The following is a 20,526-nucleotide window of genomic DNA, read 5'->3' as shown; positions in this document are numbered from 1 at the left end:
TACTTAAGAGTTCCCTAACTTATAATGTCTCAACTTATAATTTTTCAACTTTATGATGGTGTAAAAGCATTCACATTCAATAGAAACTGTACTGTAAATTTTCATTTTTACCTAGGCTCATCATATACCGTATGATATTGACAGTGACAGGGAGTCGTAATTTCCAGTTAGCCATACCATTAGATGGGTAAAAAAAACTTATTCTCTACAGTACACTGTTTTGCTAGCCCAAGATGTGTGGGAAGTTAGGCATATTAAATGCATTTTTGACTCATTTTAACACCACTGCAAGCTGAGGAACATCTATATTATATTCACCATAATGAGGGATGCCACTGTCTCAGTGGCAATAAATTCAATTAATTTATTAACTTTTAAATCAATGCATCAGTTAATTTGACAAATTAGGGGATTCACAAATGTTCTTCATAATTCAAGTTGAATGAATATTCCAATTATCAAATTTTATATTGTAAAATATTTGTCCAGGAATAAAGAAAATACTTAAGTAGTATATATAGATTCAAGAGACACCAATGAAATTTAGTATTTTTTTTTAAATTCTAAAATCAATAATAATCCATTTAACTAAATTTTAAAAAGTACAAATACCAAAGAATGTTTAAAAAGGAAAAATAAAAGATGAAGTGGAAGAATTAGCACTGCTCTAATTTACGTTAAACTATAAACAGAACACTAATTACAGAAAAACCCAAATCTCCCTGTCCCCAGCAAAAAGCCTTTTTATTTCCTCCCACGTGGCAACTCTTACCTATTATAACATCTCTTCCAACTCAGACTAAGACCCAAGAAATGATTCACTCCTGAGAACAGGGAAGGAACTCGTTTAGTGTCCTCATAGCCAGATTCTAGACCAGTGGGACTCTTGGCATGGATGGAAGCATACAACACTGACACAGCAGAGAATGCCATAGAAGACAAGGAAAGAGCCCAAGAGCAGCAGCCTGGAGCCACACAAAGCCTCCTAGATGACCAGTTAGGTGAGTACAAGGCCTTTGTTGGCTCCAGACCCTAATCCACTCCTCACCCATCTTAGAACTCAGGGTTGCATTCCTGTTCTTGTGTAGGACATGGGTGGTTGGCTGGATGATAGGATTCCTGGTACAGCACTGAAATACAAATAGGTTCCTAAAGTCCTTGCTGCGGTTACTTTGACTATGGTGAGATCAGCTTTCCTGCAAAAGATACTTTTGATCTCATCTGAGTTCTCAGGATCTTCATTTGGAATGTTTGTGTCATGTTCCTGTCTGTATGGACCATCTGCAGACAGTACTAAACCAACTGTCATTGGGAACCCTGCCACTTCCCTATAACTGTCCCATTTATGGAGGACAGGATCAGCTGGCCAAAAAACCTTGGGATAGAGATCCAATTCCAATGGATACCAGGGCTGCACAGGCAAACTCCTGCGGTAAGAAGAAATTCACCAAGGTCCAAGTCTGAGAAACTAAGAACAAGAGGCTCAAAGTAGCACAGACCAGAGAATAATGTGGGCTAGACAAAGAGACAGATTATTCCCTGCTTGGCAGCTGGCTAGGCAGAGTACAGGTGTCTGGGGTTTTGTGTATGTTTTTGTGCTGAGGATAAAAAATGCTGAAAGTTTATTAAGCCATTTTCCACTTAAATGCTTCTCTACGATCTCTACATCTAAATCTGCTGCTGTGGCCTGGAAAGCCTATAAAGTCAAAAAGCACCCTAAGGACAAGCTGTGGAACTCCAAGATACGTCCCTAGATGTCCCATGCTTAATGCCCTACTATGGTTCACTCCCCTTATGTAAAAAGCACTTTGGTGATGGAATAAGTGTGGGCAATGAACACATCCTCTGCCAATCTTATCTCAATCCAAATAACTGAATAAAGAAATAAGCAGCCTACATGAGATTTAGATTTTACTTCCTGAGGGGATCCAGCCCCAAGGCAGAGCTTAAAGACCAATTATACTGGCTTAACAACTTCTGCTTTTTCTTCCTCCTCCTTTCACTTGAATACTTGCAATAAGTGCACCAATATAAGCAGCACAAAGTCCAACTTGTTAGTTCTGAGTTTGGTATTTGGACCAACATTCACAGTATTACCAAAGAACTTATTAGAAAGGCAAATTCTCAGGTCCTATACAAAATGTAAGAAATCAGAAATAATGGGTGTGGGGCCCATCAAGCTGTATTTCCACAAGTACCCTAGGTGAGTCTGGAATCACATTTTAGGCGATTCTTATAGTATGGGGTGACTGTCACATTAGTGGGAAATGGAGAGAAAAATGGCAAGTTTAACAAGGTATGGGTAACTCCCGCTGTTCAGAAACTGGAAGTTCAGTGTGGGCCATAATGAGAAGAAGTTTATGCTCAGAAGACTGCATAGCCAGTCTTTCTGGAAAGTGTAAAAGAAAGAATGGATTCCATGCAAATGAACCCCATAGTTGGCCTGCCTACTTTTGAAACTGTGCTTTAGGGTAACTTAAAAAAGTTCAACATAACAAAAATTTCAAGCTCAAAGAAATAAATATCCTTTTATATTCTGTAAGAAAAGAGCCAAAATGATCCAAACACCTATCCACTCATTTTTGGAACCAAATGTGGGTTCCAAAGTTAGCCCATTTGGTATCTAAGATATTCAGGGCTAGGGAACAGAGCATTTGCTTAGTATGCATGAGCTCAATTTTCTAGTACAGAAACACACACTAAAGTAACACAGGCTTAAAAACAAAAGCATATAATAAATGTCTTACTGGATATTTTAAAAATTGCTGGGGCCAGGGTTGTAGCTTAGTGGCAGAGCACTCCTCAGCACCACATAAAAATAAATAAATAAAGGTATTGTATTCATCTACAACTAAGAGAGAGTGCGTGTGTGTGTGTGTGTGTGTGTGTGTAAACTCATATACCCAAAACCTAGGGTAATTCTTTTATATATACACACAACACACACATGTGTGTCTACATATTTATGGGTTAAAACTATATTTATAAGCAAAAGTATACTCTAATATAGTCTTACAAAACATCCCTCCGATATATTCCCACCACCACCACCTGCAGACTCACCTTTGTGATCTGTTCTGGCCAGAGATAATCCTGGACGAAGATTATGACTTATTATTTGAACCAAATCTTCACGCCTTGTGCTTTGAGGACACCATATTTCTGTAAAACGATTTCTTAAGGCAGGAGACAGCTACAAGGAATAGAAACTCTAATGTGAATTTAAAACCTATAAAGAAAGTCCTCATAAACTCCTAGCTATGAATCCAGCAAACAGTAATCACTTCATCTCTCTTATTACTCTACTAGTAGATATAATTTAATAAAGACCTACTTTGTCCTGACTCCTTAAAGATATCATCTCATTAATCTACATGATACCCTCTATAGCAGAATCATCTCCACTTTCTTTAGACATTGTACAGAGCTGAGGCTTATAGAGTAAGTGGTGCAACCAAGCTTCCAGTCTTAGTCAAACATGAACCTTTTCCCTTTAGTAAAGGTTCTTCCTTTCACATTACATTCAGGTACACAAACAGCTATTGTCCCCTATCAAAGGACTGGCTGAAGTACAAGAAAAAATTTATTTTATCTGGCTCAAAGGGAGTGAAATTATAAAGAGGCATATGAATGTCTATCTGGTCTACCACAGAAGGAGCAGGAACTATGCTAGTAGTCAGGAGTGGCTCACTAATGGTCTAGTGAATGTGTGTTTCTCATTACTCTCCTAGATAACTAGTGCTTCTGATATTCAAGATATTACCTCATTCTGCTTGTTAAGCATGCAAAACCAAGACAGTTTTTCCTCAGGTAAAAGGTGGCAAAAGCTTTGTCTTAAGGAAAACTTGGGTAAGTTAACATGAACCACCTTGAAAATCAGATCTCTCTGTTGTTACTTCTACCTGTCAAGTAACCAGTGTTCATATTTTTAAATCCAAAACTATGATGCATATTATTCCTTCTCTTCAGAGCATTTCTTGGAGCACTGTGATATTTCTTCTATACTACTAAGGAAAACTAGGCCCCAAATATTATGTTCACATTTTACGTACCCGCCAAATTACCTTCATTTGAGATCAAGTCCTGTTTTTCTGCATCATCCCTAATTTATTACCAAACTACCCTCCCACTAACTTTCACAGACTGGAGTCTGGCACATAATAATGACTTCTCCACTAAAATGCTGCACAAACCTGAAAGCCACAGAGTTTTCGATTTCTGGGAGAATCTGAACACAACCTAAACAAAAGATGTTTAAACAGAGATGGCAAAACCAGAAAAGGTTCCAGGCTGTGATTTTGTTGTTGTTGTTGCTTTAAAAATCATAAAATCAGACTAGTGTCTAAGATTACAGAATTCAAAAGCAGAGGTTGAATTTTAAAGTGTAGTTACAACTTTTCTTATTCATAAAACTGAAAAACAAGTTTCACACAGAGTTCTTGAGAACACTGTTAGGGTAACATAAGTAAACATAAGCATACTTATATGTCAGATTTTTTTCTGTATGATAATAATTCCAAAGATTTTTTGGATTTTTCACCTATTACCCACTTCTTACCCACCATCAAATTTCAAATGTATTATTGCATGTTGTATTTAAAGGGCCAAAACTAGAAAGAAATCATACTTCAGGAAGCACAGCTTTACCTCTTTTTTTCCGAAGTCACCCCCAGGGTTCATGGTTGCTAAGACTCGGAAATTTTTCCCAGCAGTCAACAGCTCTACCTCATTATCCTTATCCTCTGGGCTGCCCTTTTCAGCTAACACCAGAGACTTTTCTACTTCAAGGACACTAAAAGAAAAGTTGGAAAAAATGAGAAAAGGCTTATGTATTCTACTTTGTAGTCTTTGATGTTCTTTAAAAGGAAAAAGTTATCTACTCTGCTGAGCTTTCAATTTAGTTAAGGGGTTCCTATCACAGATTTTAAAATGACTCACCATCCCAATTTCTGTAGAATGGGAAATATTTCTCATCAAGAGAAAAAGGACTCCTATTTTACATGGGCCCTATTAAGGCAAATTTTGCTTTAACAATAGGTATTTCATATGCAAATGACCATAGTAAACGTTATTCATAATAACCAAAAATAGAACAACATCAAATGGCAAATGGATTTTTTTAAAAAGCAGTATATGCAAAATTATTAGGAATAAAGAGGAACAAATGAATATGCTGCAATACGGATCAACTTCAAAACATAAATACAAAATGAGACAAGACCATTTCTGTGAAAGATTCAGAAAATACCAATCTATAGAGAAAGAAAGTAGATTAGTGGTTGCCTGAAGCAGAGAGTGGAATCAAAGGAGTTAATAAGTGTAATGCACATGAAGGATCCTACTGAATGATGAAAATGTAAAACTAGATGGTAAGGATTGCACAACTTAGTAAATTTATTAAATCACTCGATGCACATTTAAAATGGGTACATTTTAGCTGGGTGTGGCTGGTTATCCCAGCTGCTCAAGGCTAGGACAGCAGAATCTAGAGTTCAAAGCCAGTTTCAGCAATGGTAAGGCACTAAGCAACTCAGTTAGACCCTGTCTATAAGTAAAATACAAAATAGGCCTGGGGATGTATCTCAGTGGTTGAGTGCCCAAGTTCAATCCCTGGTAATATAAGTTAACACAAAATGTAACATAACATAAAATGGGTACATTTCATGGTATGCAATTATACCTCAAAAAGGAGAAAAAGAGACATAAGTACATCATGACAATTATTAGTCTAAGGTAGTGAGATGCCTTTATACCTATGATCATGAACTAGGATTCTGATGTTAGTTCTTTTAAAATTTTAAGAGAATAGACACATAACATGTCTTTAAAGAGAATTTTAAACTCAGACTAATTTTCTCATTGTTTTCAATTCTTTTGGTACTAGGGATTAATTGGTCCTAGAGGTGCGTAAACTACTGAGCCATATCTCCAGTCCAGTTTATATTTTGTTTTGAGACAGGGTCTCACTAAGGTGTTTACAGCTTCACTAAGTTGCTGAGGCTGGCTCTGAACTTGCAATCCTCTTGCCTCAGCCTCCCAAGTCACTGGCATTACAGGTGTGCTGCACCACCCCCGGCTATGCTCGTTTGTTTTAGACCTACCGTGGATAATCTCATGTTTGTGGTTAATAATAGTATTTTTTTCAAAGTCTCTTTAAAAAAAAAAAAAAAAAAAGGGAGTTCATAACCCACTTGAATCAAATGTATGAAATATGATATGTCAAGAGCTATGTAATGTTTTGAACTAATAATAATTTTAAAAAAAAGTCTCTTAAAGGAAACCCTGAGAGCCACAAGAAATAGTAAGTCATCAACATTTTCAAACATTTATGATACACCAATGAGATCATTACTGTGCATAAAACTGAGTTATCTATAAAAACCAGGCCAACAAAATATCAGGCACAGTGCAAACCTTCTCACATATGTACCTATTGAGTCTTTCCAGGACAGAATCGTCAGCCAAGGAAATCTCATCCAAGAGAAAAAAGCTGTCTTCTTTCATGGCCAGAACCAGAGGTCCATCATTCCACTCAAAAAGTCCTGAGGTATCCATTTCTTCCTACAATTTGGCAAAAGTGGAGGGAATTAATGAGCAAGAAGATCCATAAGACAATACACATGTAGACAATACACAGATAGCTACTGTTTGCTGGGGTAAAATGGCCACTCTGCAAGAGTGTCTGAGTGTCTGAGGGTCTGAGAACAGGACAAAACCTGTAACACTGGACAACTCTGGAAGCCCCTTGTAGACCAGTGAAGATCCAAAGATAAGATATGCATATGTAATCAAACTGAATCCAGAAACCCCAACATAAACAAAATCACAAGCAGACTCATTACACAGCCAAATGTGGTTCTCTGAACACATCAACAAAGGACAAACCTTGTCACTTGGTTTTTTTCTCACTGGCCGTAGCCCTCCCAAGAAATCAGATGTTTCCATGTTTAAATGGCAGTTGACTGAATATAATTTCTGATTTGTCAAGGCTGCAAACAACTGGCAAATTGTTGTCTTCCCACACCTATTAGAAAAATGAACCAGATTAACAAGGAGCATACATTTACCAAATACATACTCTATTCACAAATATACCTCTAGCAAAAGAGGGAACCATAGTGAGAACCTCTTTGCAATAGGAGACAGCGCTAAAAAATGCAAGATCTCTGTACCAAGCTCACAGTGCCCCTCTACATAAAACACTAGTGCCTCTCATATTTCTTGTCTAGTCATGCACTGTGAGAATTCCACCCTTTCCAAGTTGTACCAACAACCACAACGGAGGAGAAAGAAATCTAATACTTATAGATTTCAAAATACTAGCATGTCTGCTCCTCTCCTCTACATGAGTGAAAGTTTAAAACAATTAAATGGACAAAAACAGCCCCCAATGATAATGAGAAAAGAAATCATTCTTTTTCACAATGAATCTAGTCTGAAGGTAATGAAAGGAAACAATGACACCTTCTTTCGAAGGAAGGAAGGAAGAAAGGGAGGGAGGGAGGGAGGAAGGAGGAAAAAAGAGTGAAGGGAGGAAAAGAATTCACAAAATGTTTTCATGATGAATCTTCAGAATAACTCAAGAAATCCCATGGGAACTGAACCAAACCCTCTCAACAAGTTATGTCACAGAACTTTACCCTGTGTCTCCAACCAGCAGCACTGGTTCTCCAAATTCCAATGCCCTTCCCACCAACACTGCAAGTCTCCGCATGTTCTCAGTCCACACAATATGGCTGAACTTAGACTCCATTGTAGACATCTGGGTAGACAATTTACCTATTCAAGATACAATAAGTATTTAAGTTCTAATGATTACAAGTTGATTCATACTCATTTTGGACTTTTAGCATACTCACCCAGTAATTTTTGGACATTTTCGTTGGAGAAAAGTGATGGAGGATGCAATTTTTTTTTCAAATGCTTTTCAAGGACTTCTTGAATCACATTAACCTCCTCCTGCTTCCTGACTCGGCCTGCCAGAAGCATAAAACCTGAAGATTTGGGGGAGGGGGGCATAAAAAAAGGAAACCATCAAGTATATAGTGGTAATATCAAAGGATGAGAACTGAGGATGTAGTTCAGTGGTAAAGCACTTGCTTAGGATGCATTAAGGCCCTGGATTTGATCTCCAGCACCATGAAAAAAGTTAAAATTGAAAGATTGAGAAAATGGAGCAACATCAACTCTTATATCTTGCTAGTGGAGTGGAAACCTAAAGAACTGCCTAGGAAATTTTGGAGAGCCTGTTGTAACAAACCATATGTCTGCCTTGTACCCCAACAATGTGACTGTGGGCACCCCCAAACACAAATGAATACATAGGACACATATAGGAATGTATAGAGAAGTTTTATGCAAATAGGTAAAATTAAAATGATCCAAATATTCATGAACAAGAGAATGTATAAATAAATTGTGTTATCTCCACATAACAGATTACCATGTGATATTAAAAAAAAAAATAATGAAGTCCTGACACACCTAACAGCATAACTGAAACTTATCAGGCTGAGTTAAAGTCAGACTTTAAAGAGTATATACTCCATGACCCCACTCAAGTGAGGTTCATGCATAAACAAAATGAATCAGTTGTGACAGAAGTCAGAGTAGTGGTTACATTCAATTCCAAGAGACAAGAAGGTACCTTCTGAGATTTGGAAAATCGTGATTCTCAGCAGAGGTGAAAAGTTATATTGGTACATTCCTGTATAAAAACGCTTTACCATATGTAATATTTCAATGAAATGAACATTTTAAAAAACGTGTTCCTCTTCATTTATTCTTTACCAGTACTGAAGATAAAAGGAGCAAAATGTGTTCAAGGCCCTGGGTTCAATCTTCAGTGAGAGTCAAGTAAGTGAGAGAAAGAGAGGAAGAATGGGTGGGTGAGTGCATGATCACGTACATAACTCTCATGGTCTAATTTTATTTATTCTTCTTATTTAATTCACTAATGACTCACTAGCACTTTTCAAATCAGAAGATTCTAAAATGTTCTCCCTTATACTCTCAGAGAGTAATATAAATTCTTCCATGAATTAAACCAAAACAACCAAACCTAAGTCTGAACTCTCCAGTATCACTGAAGATAAATGGCCCACAACGCTACCACCACTATTTGTCTAAAATTCCCAAAGGGGTTATGACCATATGCTGACTCCCACATGTGGCCATTTGAAGCAAAGTAAGAAAACCTTAGTAACTAATGCATATCAGCACAGAGGCTTGCAGGAATTGGACGGCTTAACAAAAGCAATTAGGACTTGAGGGAGATATGCTCTGTTTTAGGAATGTCTAGGAAAATGTATATAAGAATTTGGGCAAGATTTGTTTTAACAAGAAACATGACACTTGACCTACTTATATTTTGAAAATATCTGATTGAAAGCATACCATCATTAGCTAAATGCTGTAGCCAGTCATATTCCTTCTCGGTTTGCTCTGCCAATCTGTATCTTTCAGCCCATCGAAAAAGATCACGAAGGGTGATGAAGCCCTGCTTTCCAGCGAATACTGAAGAACTTCTGCGGTAGGACTATTAAAATGCAAACCAAGTGAAAAAGAGCACTGGTTGTGCTAAATGGTAACTTACATAAAATTCCTAACAAACTTCAACTACAACTAAAATGATTTCATTGCACTGAATGAGACTAAATTTTTCAGAAATGTAAACAGACTAGATTATAAGTGCCTGAAGAAAAATGTTCAAACTCATGCATAAATAAGTGAAGAACAAGAATAAGCAATGGGATGCCACATCTCATATGCCATACAGAAATAGAGAAATAATAATACCAATTATTAAAAAGGTAAAAAATTAGTCCCATAATATAGGACCACAATGCTAAGAGTATTGATTATTCCTAGCTTTCTGGAAAGTAATTTGACAATAAACACTTTTAAATTCTGTAAAATAAGTGGTTTTTTAAAAAAAATCAACTGAACTAGGATGCAGTGGTATATGTCTGCAATCCCAGCTGTTTAGAAGACTGAGGCAGGAAGAACCAAGTTGGAAGCTAGTCTGGGCAACACCAGCAAGATGACAATGAAAGAAAAAAAAAACTGTTCTGTAAATTTGCAGATGACAAAAGGGACCCTTACAGAAAGAATCTCTTTCATTGTCTATTCAAATGACCATTTAAAAAATAAAATTGTGGGCTGGGGATGTGGCTCAAGCAGTAGCGCGCTCGCCTGGCATGCACGCAGCGCTGGGTTTGATCCTCAGCACACATACAAATAAAAGATGTGTCTGCCGAAAACTAAAAAAATAAATATTAAAAAATTCTCTCTCTAGAAAAAATAAAATTGTAGTTTGCCTATGCCTCTGTACCAAGCAAAATGCTCCAACCTTATACAAAAATAGTAAAATGTCATCATATATAAATACCAAAAAATTTTTAAGATGATGCAAAATTGTTGGTTTACAAAAGAACCAAAAAATGGGGGCTGGGCTGCAGTTCAGTGGTAGAGTGCAAGCTTATTAGCATATACAAGACTCAATCCTCAATTCCAAAGATATTAAAAAATAAGCAACAAAAATGGGTATAAATAAAATGAATTTAGATCTTTATTCTATAAAAATAAATAAAATGGACGGACTTATTTCTACCCACAGAAGTAGTCAAAATCTGATCACCAAATCTAATCAACACATCCTATCTAAAACTAAGCTTGATCGTGAGGAAATGAAATACCTGAAGGTCCAGCATGACTTTAACTAGTTTGCTGCAATAGGAGGGTGGCAAACTACACCGCTTGTGTAAAATTGTTTCTAACTCAGAGCTAGGCAATTCATCAAAGTGCAATTCCACAAACCGATTCCTGAAGGCTCTAGAAAGCACCTGGGAAACACACAGAAAAAAAATACAACAAAACAGGCCTTTTCAACCAATTCCCCCAAAGAGATGTTGTTGTTCACCACAAAAAGAAAAGCTCTTCAACAGAGATAAAAATTTCTTATTCCTTGGTAGGGGGTAAATGCTACATACCTTTCTTCCTCCATAAAGCCCTGGGGGATTTTGTGTAGCAAAAAGCATGAACCGAGGATGTGCTTTAACGACTTCTTGTGTTTCTGTTATGAGCAATTCTCGGTTATCATCCAATAGTCTGTTGAGTGCCTCTAACACATCAGTAGGGGCCAAATTTAATTCATCTAAGATAATCCAGTAGCCCTTTCTCATAGCATCAATAAGAACACCTAGGAGGAAATCAACATTGGGAATTAGTATATAAATTAGTATTTAAAAATGCACACAAATCAATAAATCCTAGATTATCATTAAATTTCTAAGCAAATTATTCTGTGCAGTCAGTCTTGCCCCAAAACATTATGTGATGTTGCAGGTCAAAAGCACAATTTTCAATTAAAACAGTCCCTTTTTACCCAAAAGGAAGAGCAAAAACTAATATCTCTTCACCAACTTGTTCAATTTTCCTTATAGTCTAATGTCATTTAAATCAACAAATTCTCATTATTTCCAAATTTCCTATGACTCATTCTATTCTTTGAAATTCTATGACATGAAGCAGCAGTTCAATTGCCCTCTTCAAAATCTGGTCCTAGTTCTTAGACAGATGGCAATATTAATGGGATCTAAAGGAAGCCAGCAGCTAAGCATCCCTTTAAATATGTGTAAGCAACAAAGGCAAAGAGAAACACTGTAACAGAGGTTCAAGTGCCTAAATCAGAAAGAATGAAGAATACTGCTTAAGGAAATGGGTCTAAGAGACAGAAAACCTACATCCATGGACTAGAAGGTAAATCATACCTTCTTGAAAGACAAGCTTGCCTGAAGAGTCAGATGTATAACAACCAATATACTCCTGAATATCCGTGTGTTCATGATTATTGATACGCACGCAGTGATTGCCAGTAGCTGCAGCTAGCCACCTGATCAGGCTTGTTTTACCAACTGAGGTCTCTCCCTGAATCAGCACTGGGTATGTTCTGTACGAGATCAGTCAATACAACAATTTTTAAAGAAGAAGAAGAAGAAAAAAAAAAAAGCACAAACAAAAAACAGTGAAACCATTATTATTTTGAAAAGTGTTAAAGAATAAACTTTATCATTTAACAACATAAACAAAATTTTCTATATTTATGCACTGAGAAGTTTCTATATTTAAAAACTGTTGCTCAGAAAATACTTCCAACCTCTCTTATGAGAAAAAGTGGAATTGACCACTACTTATCTAATAGTGACACATATTCACCAGCAATATACACCCCACCATGCCCCCCCAAAAAAATTTAAACATGGCCAAAACAGTTTCATCCATATTGCTCCCATGTAAGGTATAATTAGAAATAATACTTTGTTCCAGGAGAACAGTCACATTGCTAACTTTAGAAAGTAATTACTGTAATGAGCAACAACAAAGCTCTTTCAAAGTTATTGAAGGTAGACTAGAATAACATCAAAGCCTATGCTTATACAGATTTCACAGCTGATGGAAAAAAGGCCCACACACCCTGCAGAGACCACTCGGACTATATCTCTCAGGTTCAACTTAACAGAAGATGTCAGAACGTATGTGTCATCTATTGTAGGCTCCTTATCTCCAACTGAAATCCAGTAGCCTTCAACCTGGATGAGCCGACCTCCTTTTGGCTCTGGAATAGGCTGAAAGAGAAAAGTTAGAGAGATAATCCACTGTCTTAGGACAACAATGTGTAAGAGAGAGGAGTAAAGTAGGATATGAAATTGTTAGGAAGAATGTTGCCTTATTCTGGATTCTTTCAAAAGAAAAATCCTTTGGCAATGAAGAATGAGAATAAAATTTGTCCTGTATCTGTTTTAAAATTGGGAAGAAGTTTGGTGGGCTGGGAACCAATTTGAATCAAAATAATTTCCTACATGTTTTTATAATTCAGTTCTTTTCTATTATCTACCAAAACGCCCACTCTGGTGCTGTAGTGAGGGACGAGGCTTTGCATTACTGTGCTTTAGTTTCTCTAGAAGATAAAAAAACCAGAAGGCTCTCCAGTCATTTGTGGGTAATTTTATGGACAACGGTATTATCTTTCCAAGATAAGGTATTTGCTACTAGGTAGGATTGTACAAATTGTTTTATCAATCAAAAATGGTCAAAAAATGGTCAAATCTATAGCTATGGAAAATTTCCCAGACCTGAAGCTACAGGTTTTATAAAGCTAAGGACAGCTGAATTGAGCACTGGAGGAAAAAGTACCTTTAAGCTTCTGTCACGACCATGAGGAACATATAGTAAAAATGAGCAACTGGAAGAGACTAGTATTTAGTTATAATAGAAGCAAACTTGAGTCTTTTTTGCATCACTGTTTTTACAGTTTATCAGAAGTAGTTATTCATGTGTTATTTTTAAAAGACTAAATCCAAAATAACTGCAAGTCTCAATGGCTCTCTTCCTACTAAGCAAGCAATCAATAAATAAACATTTCAGTAGTGAATAGTTTCAATCTTTCAGACCTTTGCTATTCTGTAATTTCCTCCACCAAACTCAAATGACAGATGTTTAGAACAGTGGCCCCTCTCCCTAAGAAAGCCTGATCATCAATCAGAAGGAAAGTGTATAAATAACCTGTAGGGCAATCATCCAATAAAATGTTATGTAACCATCAGAAAGCATTTTATAATGATCTCTGGTACTGTAATGAAAACATATCAAAGAATTAGACCAAAACAGGAAAGTTTGATCTCTAACAAAACACATAACACACACACACACACACACACACACACACTAGTAAAAAGGGAGAGCTACAGAATATTCATGTGTGATGGTCAAACATACCACTTTACATTAAAAAGACATCAATAAATTAACAACAGAATTTAAATATATAATGAAACATTTGCATTACAGTTTAGCTGGAAAGAATTATCTGCAGGATTTAAATCTCCTAGGAATACAATTTATTGGAACTTTTGAATTGAGCACTGGAAGACATAACATTTCTGTAACCTTAATTTTTGTAACAGATTTCTTTTAGAATCGTTTTTTTTTTTAAATTTAAACTCACTTAAACAGTTAAAAATTTGTTAATTCATCCAGCTATTTATGTCAAATAAGTTGAAAGTAAAAAAAACAATGTACCTGTTTCAGCAGACTTTTGACATTGCCAGAGATGATATGTTGACAAATAAGTTTCTGAACTATTGGATGTGATGCCCTATCAAGCTGTGTTAGGAAACCCAAACAAAAACCCTAGAGAGAAAGCACATAAAATAAATTGTGTCTCTGTTGAAATAGACCAATTCATTTCAGGAACAAAATTCAACCTGAATAGTGATACTTCCCAGAACAACTTTGAAACGTGTAAGGCAGTAGAAAACACGCAGGACAGCTCTAGTATGAAGTGTTTCAAGCTAATCAGAATGACTATGAAACAAGACAATCTAGCATATGTATTCCCATTCCCTCCCTCCATGGTGAGCCCACCCAACCCAGCTCCTTTGTCAAATAGACTTCAGAAAGACCTCATATATTGAGCGCTGGACGTTGCCACATGGATTGGAAGCTGCAAATCGCAAGGCCCTGCAGAGAGTCCGAAGGCTGTAGTGAGGTCTGTGGCCAGTCCCATCAACCAATTTTGTGCCAGACTCTTTCCGCAAACCTGTGTAGAAGCTACAAAAAGGATAAAGTTTTGGCAATTTTAAGTATTATTTTCTTGTTGTCACCACTTTTCTACAGAAGATCCAAAGGCCATGTTTATAAATCATAAATGGTAAACTTTACATATAATTTTCTATAGCATATATCAAACCTTTCAGTCTGGAGGCTCTCTTTTCAAAATGAAATAGTGAAAAATCAATCTATTTCCTTTGGAGAGGCACAAAGTACAAGGTATAGTTCCTCTAGCAAAAAAGTATCAATGATAAGTGAGAAACTTTTGTCTCTTAAGGAGAGTAAGATGCAAGAGACCCTTAGTAAGAGCATACTGATTCCAAACTCAGTGTTCCAGAGTTGGTTCTAACTCAAAGGGCAAATGAAGTCTTTGTATAGTCTATAGTGATGATGAATAAATACAGAGAAAACAGAACTCCTGATGTTTTGAAAGGTCACAGACAATGGCTATAATTAGTTTAAGTGAAATGTTACAAAGTGGGACAATATGATGACCATTATTATAAATTATTATAACATTTCAGATTCAGAGGATGACAAGATGAAAGAACTTTCACACTGAAACATGAATTTTTGAAATTCATTATCAACTACAATATCAAACATAACCAAATACGTGTGACAGGTGAAATCCATGTTCCTGCCCAAATGGGATACGCCCTGCCTCTTTACAATCTAGGAAGATATTTTTGTTTCTTTGAACAAATGCCTCCTTGACAAACCTATTTAAAATAGGACTTCAGGCGTTCATGTTCCAACACTTTGATGTTGTTTCTTCAATTTTCACAACCTAAAATTATAGGATACAGCTCCTCATTTATTGGTTATCTTCACTTTTAGAATTGAAGCTCCATAAAGAGAATCAAATCTGCTCTGTCTTATTTACAATACAGTCTTACCAGTGAGTCATTCCTCGAGTCACTTTTTTATTAAATAAGAAAAAAACCACAAAATGCAAAGCAAAAACACCGTTATGATCCTATTTCAACTCCTTCACCTATTATATTTCTTTCTAGAGGACACAATAAAAGTTAAGTAAATGATCTGCCCAGAATGACAAGCTTCTATCTTCTCGAGCTATTACTAGGATTCAGGTTATCTAACATAAAATATTGCTCTCTTTCTATAAGGGCACACAAAACAGAAAAAAAAAGACTATTAAGTACCAAGCCACACTATCACTCTGTATTTTATTCAGCTCAATGTCTATTAATTCTAAACCAGACTCCTTCAATGATATAGGCCATTTTATCACATATCTAGTATGCAAATTACAAGTAGAAAATATTTCATCAAGACAGGTCAAAATATAAGCCATTTATATTACATCTAAACCAGGAAATCAAAATCTTAGCTATAAATATAGAAGTAGTCAATAGAGCTATTATCTTATTGTCTGCAGTCTCCTAGATAGGGGGTTTTAGCTTTCCATATAGTGTTATGGGCCAAGCAATATGTTCAATGACCAAACAGACTCCATTTTACTGTGAGACTCCTTATCATATAAAAAATGCTTTTCTTGTGGGAAAGCCCGACCTCTATACCCATGAATAGTTACCTAGCATAACTTACTTGGCAACACAAAATAGCAATTATTATACAAAGTAAAATTGTTCTCTTTGGTTTCCATTTTTTTGGGGGTAATGTACCTTATCAAAGATTGATTGTCTAGACATTAGTAACCATTCTCTAACTTGTACTCAACGAGGGTCATTTTGACCCACTTCTGCTTGCTTACTGCTATGCCAACCTGGAAGTCCTGGGGGAAGTACCAATGTACACAGTGTATTGTCTAGCTAAATGCCCAATCCAGCTTCTATACCTGATTGCTTATAGCTACATCAACCCACATGCAGTTTTTGTCTTTAAATATCCTAAAATGCTAAGGCTTGGGGCTGGTTCCTTGCAGAGATAGTTATGGGTTCTGAGGGGAGCTGGCCAGCTAAATAAAGACTCTTCAATTTGGACAAAACTGGGACTTGGTGTGTTTTCTGAGTGACCTACCCCACAACAGTAGGAAAAGATTTTCCTAAGGAAAATCTTAATTCACATAATGTTCCATCTTTAAAACAGAAATCCAAATAACAATCTTTCCGCAAGTTTTCTCCAGTTAGAAGCAAAAGGAAAAGAAGGAAATAAATGTATGTTCAGAGGGAAAGTATATAAAGACAAGCCAAACAGAACCTACTTTATGATTCCTTGCACTGTGCTCTTGTTCATGCTCAATCCTTTCAGATAATCCACAATAAGAATCTGTAAATCCTCTTTACTTTCCAATTCTTCTACATATAGTTCCGTGAACCTGTAATTATTACAGAATAAACACTTTTAAGAAAATTAATATAGATATGCTGACAATAAAAACATTAAACAAGTTTTATAAGCTCATTTTAAAATACAGAAGTCTTAACTTGATCAAAATAAAAGATTATATATCCATTAACTCATTATCACTTCTTCCATGCAATAAATTTTCTAAATGTATTTCTCATATGAGAAAACATACTTATCATTTTCAGGTGTTTTTGATCATAACTAAGTGTAATGAAAAATATAAGTGACAAAAAATAAGCTCCTCATGATCAGAAATAAAAGATAAAGTGAAAGAAAATGGGTACTTCAATGTAGTTTCTAAATTTTTCCTGTGAAGCTTTTATTACTTTTATCACTACTTTAAAACTTGAAACAAAAGGTTACCAACAATAATTTTGGTTATTTCTTTTCAAAGGTTACAAATATAAAATACCAAAAATCAAACTTTATTCATATCAGTGCTTAGTGATGAAAAATTAAAGAAACTTAAAATAAATAAGCTTAATAAACCTATATGCTATACACTATACTCTGACATGAAATTTTACTAATAGGTAAGAGGCCATTTGAAGAAGGAAAAGTTTTTTTCAACAGTACCCAAGAGCCATTAAGTATCATATTAAAAACCACACAAAGTATTCTTTATTGTTCTGGATGTTCTCATACACTTACAAACTATATAAAGTAGAAAAACATAACAACTAAGGAAACTAAGATTCCTCTATTACAGACCAAAAAATTTCAAGAATTGTTTTGAAGTCTGGTTATGTTGACGTTACCAATCAAAATAAAAGAGAATTTAAAACACCTTACCTGTTTCTTATTCCTGGTGGGAGATTTCTTTTGCCCACATCAGTAGCTGGATTCATGCAGGCAAATAAACGGAAGTCAGGATGACGAAGCAGTGGCTCTGTTGAGAGAAAAGTAGAAATCCCCTATTACTTGTAACAACAATCAAGTGATCAGATCCCAGTCCCTAAGGGAAGACTACCTAAATCCACAGAAACCCCAGCCCCAAATTTCTTCTTAGAACAGTCAAGCTGGTGCAGGCAAGAAAATTAATACACATATGCTGACAATAAAAATATTAAACAAGAGCTAGGGATATAGCTTAGTTGGTAGAGCTCTTTCCTCACACGCACAAGGCCATGGGTTCAATCCTCAGCACTACCAAAAAGAAAGAAAGAAAATGTTTTGGGCTGGGGATGTGGCTCAAGCAGTAGCACTCTCGCCTGGCATGCGTGTGGCCCGGGTTCGATCCTCAGCACCACATACAAACAAAGATGTTGAGCCCGCCGAAAACTAAAAAAAAAATAAATATTAAAAAAATTCTCTCTCTCTCTCTCTCTCTCTCTTAAAAAAATTAAACAAGTTATATAAGCTCATTTTAAAAATATAGAAGTCTTAACTTGATCAAAATAAAATATAACCATTAACTCATTATTACTTTTTTATACCATCCTTACCGTTTCTGAAACCCCATCAAAATCATTTTTTAAATCTACATATACAATTTAGCCTCATGTTGCCATTCGTTTTGTGAGCATCTCTGCACCATTACATCTGTCATCACCCATTTATTCACACGTATTTTGACAATGTGTGCGTGTCTATTACCCACAACCCAATTGCCTTGACAAACTACTTCCTTCTTCTTTGCATTCCTAATATCATCTAAGAACATTTCAAGATACTTTGCAAAAACTTTGTTTACAAGGAATGAATAAATTCCATCAAGAGGTTCACATAATCCACTTATGCCAAAACAATCCCATTTTTAAATTTAGGCCAAAAGACATGGCACCAAGTCAAACCCAAAGTGATCAAATGCTACCTGTGTCTCCTCGATCAAGCAACACCAGGGAACCAGAAGATCCTTCAAGCAAACCACTCAGACATTCTAATGTTTCAGGAGCAGCCAAATTAATCTCATCCAACAAGATCCACTCTCCTTTCTTTACAGCCTGAGCTAATGTACCCTAAGAGAAGACAATGTAAAAAGTTCAGACTGCATATCAAATAAAGGTACACTTATTAAAAGCAGTTATGTGAGCAAGATTAGAAACTGGCCAGGGTAAATCTCTCCCACTTAAGAACCTATACTTTGACTGCTAAATGGCCATCAGCAAATCATCAGAGTTTAAGGCCAACTTAACCTTGTAAATGTTCCAAGGAGGTCACAAGAGTATCTTTGAGTCGTATACTAAGATGTAATACACTTCCTCTCATTTTGTGAATAGTCAATTAAATAATAAAGTATTCAAGTATTTAAAAGCACCCAATTACCTGTTCTAAGAACCCAAAATAAATACAGGGTCAGGTTATAAGTATAGCAAGACCAGAAAAATGTCTAAATCAAGAGTGTAGTAGTAGCTGGGTGTGGTGGTAAATGCTTGTATCCCAGTAGCTTGGAGTAGCTTGGGAGGCTGAGGCAGGAGGATCGCTAGTTCTAAGTAAGCCTCTGCAATTTAGCAAGACTGTGTCTTAAAATAAAAAGGGGTGGGGATGTGACTCAGTGGTAAAACACCCCTGGGTTAAATCCCCAGTACCAAAAAAAAAAAAAAAAAAGAGTGCAATAGTTGCAATACATGTCCTTTCACAGTTGCTTAAGAATAACAAAATGAATCTTAGCTCCAGTCCACTGAGGTTATCTCTTTTAAGTTCTCTTTCCAGGAGCAATAAAAATGTCTTACAATCCACTCAGTTAACAAATCAAAATCTGTTTTACTATTCCTGGGTGCAGTGGATCATGCTGTAATCCCAGCAGTTTTGAGAGGCTGAGGCAGGGGGATCAAAAGTTCAATGCCAGCCCTAGCAACTTAGAGAAACCCTAAGCAACTTAGAGAGACCCTGTCTCCAAATAAAGAAAAAAAACTTTCAAAAGGACTGGGGATGTGGCTTAGTGCTTAAGCACTGATGGGTTCAATCCCCAGTACAACCCCCTCAAAAAAAGAAAAAAAAACTAGTTTTACTATTTTAATTGCTTTAGACTTTCATTTTCAGTTGATTCTAACAAAAATGCTCTACAAATTAAACTGAGAAAAATAAAACCGAATACATTATCTTTGTTATATCATTAAATCCTAAAATATAAGCCTTAATTTCAGAGCCTTTGATATTTTAATTGGTTATTTTATAAATAATCATATTTTTATAAATAATCGTATTAAGATTAAGCATGGCCCAGTGCAGTGGCACATTCCTGAAATCCCTGTGATGCAGGAGGCTGAGGCAGAAGGATCATAAGCTCAAGGGCAGCCTCAATGACTTTGTAAGATGCTGTCTTAAAATAAAATATAAAAAGGGCTGGGCAATGTAGCTCAGTGGTAGAGGATCCCCAGTACCCACCCAAAAGAGGGTAAGGACAGATGACCAAATTTCCTACACCCATGGTTGAATAAACCTTCTCTGTTACCAAAACACCAACCAAGACTGTACCTCTTCAAGAACATGATCTAAAAAGGTTTTACAGAAATAATATAAAAACTAAAACAAAGAAATCTCAAGTCATGAATATTTAATCCAAGTGATCTTTCCCTACGTAGACAAACGACAACAAACAGTATAGCTGACCATGCCCTTTAATAAAAAAAAAAAGGGACA

General features: G+C 36.1%; 1 protein-coding gene and 1 pseudogene across 1 annotated transcript in view; both read right to left on the bottom strand.

The window, feature by feature from the left end:
- Mdn1 (midasin AAA ATPase 1) overlaps window positions 1–20,526 on the bottom strand; it is a 152,823-nt gene that overhangs the window by 80,692 nt on the left and 51,605 nt on the right. Inside the window, exons 18-33 of the mRNA XM_076858429.2 lie at window positions 18,758–18,902; window positions 17,737–17,833; window positions 16,799–16,912; window positions 14,463–14,610; window positions 14,080–14,190; window positions 12,475–12,626; window positions 11,772–11,950; window positions 10,992–11,200; window positions 10,698–10,844; window positions 9,397–9,538; window positions 7,860–7,994; window positions 7,641–7,779; window positions 6,886–7,024; window positions 6,431–6,561; window positions 4,648–4,792; window positions 3,064–3,193 (exon numbers count right to left, since the gene is read on the bottom strand). Of these exons, the coding sequence (XP_076714544.2) occupies window positions 3,064–3,193; window positions 4,648–4,792; window positions 6,431–6,561; window positions 6,886–7,024; window positions 7,641–7,779; window positions 7,860–7,994; window positions 9,397–9,538; window positions 10,698–10,844; window positions 10,992–11,200; window positions 11,772–11,950; window positions 12,475–12,626; window positions 14,080–14,190; window positions 14,463–14,610; window positions 16,799–16,912; window positions 17,737–17,833; window positions 18,758–18,902 (2,263 nt within the window). The remainder of the gene's footprint in view (window positions 1–3,063; window positions 3,194–4,647; window positions 4,793–6,430; window positions 6,562–6,885; window positions 7,025–7,640; window positions 7,780–7,859; window positions 7,995–9,396; window positions 9,539–10,697; window positions 10,845–10,991; window positions 11,201–11,771; window positions 11,951–12,474; window positions 12,627–14,079; window positions 14,191–14,462; window positions 14,611–16,798; window positions 16,913–17,736; window positions 17,834–18,757; window positions 18,903–20,526) is intronic.
- On the bottom strand, window positions 857–2,378 carry LOC143401681 (insulin-like growth factor-binding protein 3 receptor pseudogene; annotated as a pseudogene).

This window comes from Callospermophilus lateralis, chromosome 6, assembly GCF_048772815.1.
Source record: "Callospermophilus lateralis isolate mCalLat2 chromosome 6, mCalLat2.hap1, whole genome shotgun sequence".
NCBI lineage: Eukaryota > Metazoa > Chordata > Mammalia > Rodentia > Sciuridae > Callospermophilus > Callospermophilus lateralis.
This window is presented reverse-complemented; position numbering and strand designations above follow the sequence as displayed.